Genomic DNA, 4,083 nt, shown 5'->3' on the forward strand with positions numbered 1-4,083 from the left:
ATGATTGATGATTTTAGAAAATTAGTAAATGCAGATTTTTCGAAGGTTATTATGTTTTTTCTTTGGTTTTTTGTATTACCATTTTTCAGAAAAGCTTAAAATAAGACCAGAAAAATTCGGGAACAAAACGACATTTTTATTTGATTGATGATAATCTTTTAAAGCAAAAAGCCCTAGATAGATTCACTTTCGCTTGGGGCGGGGCGAAAGGATTTTTTTGTAAAAGCATAAGACAAAACAAGTGCATTACTTGGACAAGTGAGCAATAAAAGGAACATCAACAGCAACCCAATTGTGGCTAGACCCTCCTTGTGTCACAAAACTTCGAGGCACTTCTTCCGGATCATCTTTGATGATTGCATGAATGAAACCGGAGCTGTGGAAAGTACCCTTTATTGGCTCGACGACGGTTCTTGTCTTGGACGAATCAGCTGATGGAAAGAAACCCAGCCCTTCTCGGCGTTTGTTTTCTGGCAGTTCTATCAACTTTCCCCAGCTTGCAGATCCTCCGGCTTGTATTACCTTGTGAGCATCCTTCAGAGAAGAAATAGATGCCTCACTCTTGTTGGTACGCTCCTCTTCCATGGAAAATCCTTGAAAAGGTGTCCCTTCAACACTGTCAGCCCCGATGAATAAGAAAGACGACAAATGGCTCACCAACAAAGCCTCTTCACCATTCACTGTTACCAGCTTCCCATTCCTCACGAATTTCAACTTTTGATGCAGTGTAGACGTCACTGCCCCCGCCTCATGGATCCAGGGTCGGCCTAGCAGGCAACTATATGATACCTGAATGTCCATCACTTGGAAATTAATCTGGAAAACTTGTGGCCCAATTGTAATAGGCAGGAGTACCTCTCCAAGAACATTCTTCCTTGAACCATCAAAAGCTTTCACCATTACTCCACTCCGTCTCAAAGGCATACCCTGGTAAGAGAGTTGGTCATAGGTTGTTTTGGCCATCATGTTCAGAGCCGAACCGGTGTCTACTAGTACATTTGACAAAGCGTCAGTCTTGCAATTCACTGATATATGTAATGCCAAATTATGGTTTTTTCCTTCTGCTGGGAGCTCTTCATCACTGAAACTCAAATTGTTACATGCAATGATATTCCCGACTATCCCACCAAATTGGCCCACGGTTGCGTCATAGTCCACAAAAGCTTGTTCCAGGACCTTCATCAGTGCCTCCTTGTGAGCCTCGGAATTCAGTAACAAAGACATTATGGATATTTTTGACGGAGTCTGCATCAGTTGGTCAACAACCCTGTATTCACTCTTCTTTATCAGTTTGAGAATTTCATCGAACTCTGAACTTGGATTGGCCCCATTGGACTGGCTTACCTCTTTGACAGCACTAGGATCCTTAGCCGGAGCTTCCTCAATCATTGGAGCACTATCTTTCTTCGAGAACACTATAGGAACAACATGCCCATTTCTCAGTATTCTACTGTCCCCGGCAACGTTACTCACATAAGGCAAAGGCGGTATTGGAACTTCATGACCACCTTCTATCATAGTGGCATTGTATTTGTAAGGAATAGCCTTCTCGGATACATACGGTATTGGACCAGGCAAGCAGATCACTAAAGGAGCAGCTGTTGACTTCCGACTGTCACAGAATATCTCAAAAGGCTGTTCAGGAGTTCTCCTCGGTCCAAAAGTCCTTGAATGTCACCTCTTACTTTCTGACATCCCCCGGATTTTAGCTGGCACACTTCGCAGATATCATGATCATGCTCAAAAAGGTTCACCTTGCATAACTTGGCATGTAACGAGACTAGGGGTGTTTGGATGTGTTGGACGTCAAGAATGAGGTGAGTCCTTTGGCAATCTTCGACCATGTTGACGGCTGCAGCACCATGGTTTGGTAATGGATTTGTTTGAACATTCGGCGCTGAGTCCGTAAAAGTTATCTTTCCGTCATTGATTAGCCTCTGTACCGTGCTTTTAAAGGCATAACAGGTTTCAATATTATGACCACGACCCCCTTGATGGAAATCGCAAGTTTGGCCAAGTCTATACCAGGACGACAGTTTTTCTGGTACCGGAGGAGGTGCTCTAGTTTGGACCAAATTTTTCTTGAGTAACCCTGGAAGCAGCTCTGCATAGGGGACAGGAAATGGGTCAATCGGCATCTTTGGTGGTCGAGGTTTTTGTTGTTGATAAGGTTGTTGTTGATATGGGCGTTGTTGGTATGGTTGTTGGAGATTTTGTTGAGGGTATTGTTGTTGAAGATATTGTGGTTGAGGATATTGTTGTTGATATTGTGGTTGAGGATATTGTTGTTGAGGATATTGTTGTTGGGGATATTGTGGGAATTGAGGATATTGTGGGGATTGAGGATGGCTATTTGTTGGTTGAATAGTATGGGCGGCGGGTGTGATAGCAGCAACGGGTTGATAGATTGGATAAGTTTGTTGAGATCTTCCATGAGCCACCATACCGACTTCTTGTTCTTTCTTTCTTGGGAGGTGACTCCCGAATTTCTTGGTTCCACTGGCAGAAGTTGCATCTTTTACTAAACGTCCTTGTCGGACCCCTTCTTCCAACTGCACACCCATACCAACCATCTCAGCAAAGTTCTTGGGCGTACTTCCAACCATCCTTTCGTAGTAGAAAGAGTTGAGAGTTTTTAAGAAGAGCTTGGTCATCTCCTTTTCCTCTATACGCGGGTTGACTTGGGCAGCGGTATCTCTCCATCGCTGTGCGTACTCCTTGAATGTTTCCTTGTTCTCTTGAGTCATAGCTTGAAGATCACATCGATCTGGAGCCATATCCACATTATAACTGTATTGCTCCACAAAAGCTTCACATAGATCACGGAAAGTTTGGATCTTTGTTTTGTCTAGATTCGTGTACCATTTTGAGGCGGGACTGGCCAAACTCTCTTGAAAGTAATAAATGAGGACTTGATCGTCCCGGGCATATGCGGACATCCTTCTTGCATACATTTTCAGATGTTCCTCAGGGCAAGAGTTCCCTTTATATTTCTCGAAATCTGGAATTTTGAATTTGTGGGGTATCTGGACATTCGGCACTAAACAGAGATCGTAGGCGGTCTTCCCAAACTTCTCTTTCCCACGGAGAGCTTTCATTTCCTGGTTCATCATCTCATACTTCTCTTGTAAGTCATTCACCTTATCGTTGGCCTCCATATTCCCTGAATGGAAAATTGGTTCTTCACTTTGTGGAATTGTATGCATCACAGGTGCTGAGTAGGTCATAGCAGCTAGAGGAACTCTTACGGGAGGCGGGGGAACATGAGCCATGTATTGATGGGTAGGCATCTGAGCTTCACAAGCAATAGGGCGGAATATTTCTCCTGTAGTAAGTGGCTGGAACCAAGGCACGGAACGTTGTGGAGTAGAGTGTGTCGGCACATATTGTCCATTCAGGGATAGCAGAGGAAGATGCTTCGGCCTGAGTACTGATAGGAGGAGGTGGAGGCGCTTTTGATCGTGCTTGAACTTGTACTAGGGCTTGTGCTAGAGCTTGTGATTGAGCTTGGGCTTGAACTTGTGCTTGAGCTTGTGCTTCCCTCATTGTCTTCATCACTTCAGTCATTTCATTTATTTGAGCCTGCATGGATGCCACTTCTCCCCGGAGTACTTGATTTTCTTGCTCGAGATAATCCATCCTCCTCTTTACGTTTGCTCGAGTGTAGTGAGTACGGGTAGACTTGTAGAGGATACGTGGGGCCACCTTTTGAAATGGGTTGACCTTTTTTCTGGAAAAGAAAATTTGTGTGAGACTTTGATTTGAGACTATGAAATGCAGGATGATGCATGATGTTATGCAAAAAGATAGACATATTTTATTTATCGAAGGACTTATAAAGCAATTTTGTAAACATTATAACTGAGAGCTTCATTGAATAATTAAAAGTACTTACAAGATAATTCCCTTTCTAAAAACAAAGCCAAGGGATAAACTTACAAATTAAAACAAGATAATTCCCTTTTTAACAAATTGAGCCAAGGGATAGACTCCAAAGCTAAAAACATAAAAGATAAAACAAATGGGAAACGCTTGAGCTCTTGAAGTAGACTACTCCTCGGAATCTGAATGTGCATCCTTGAA

At 43.1% G+C, this 4,083-nt stretch overlaps 1 protein-coding gene across 1 annotated transcript; it reads right to left on the reverse strand.

Annotated features, from left to right (window-relative positions):
* Positions 1-246: 246 nt before the first annotated feature.
* Positions 247-3,272, reverse strand: LOC112420115 (uncharacterized). The gene is made up of 3 exons (XM_039831962.1): positions 2,189-3,272; positions 1,717-2,104; positions 247-1,612 (listed from the first exon to the last, which is right to left on the reverse strand). The coding sequence occupies exons 1-3, from the start codon at positions 3,270-3,272 to the stop codon at positions 247-249; spliced, it is 2,838 nt and encodes a 945-aa protein (XP_039687896.1).
* Positions 3,273-4,083: the final 811 nt, after the last annotated feature.

Source organism: Medicago truncatula, chromosome 3 (genome assembly GCF_003473485.1).
Source record: "Medicago truncatula cultivar Jemalong A17 chromosome 3, MtrunA17r5.0-ANR, whole genome shotgun sequence".
In the NCBI taxonomy this organism is placed as follows: domain Eukaryota; kingdom Viridiplantae; phylum Streptophyta; class Magnoliopsida; order Fabales; family Fabaceae; genus Medicago; species Medicago truncatula.

Excerpts from the sequence above, each read along its gene's own strand:
- LOC112420115 (XM_039831962.1), bottom strand. The coding sequence starts at position 3,272 with ATGGCTCATGTTCCCCCGCCTCCCGTAAGAGTTCCTCTAGCTGCTATG. Across the intron at positions 2,105-2,188 it reads CCAACAACCATACCAACAAC|AGCTGCTTCCAGGGTTACTC; the intron begins GCCCATATCAAC and ends TCCCCTATGCAG. Across the intron at positions 1,613-1,716 it reads GATCATGATATCTGCGAAGT|TCGGAAGTCAACAGCTGCTC; the intron begins GTGCCAGCTAAA and ends ATTCTGTGACAG.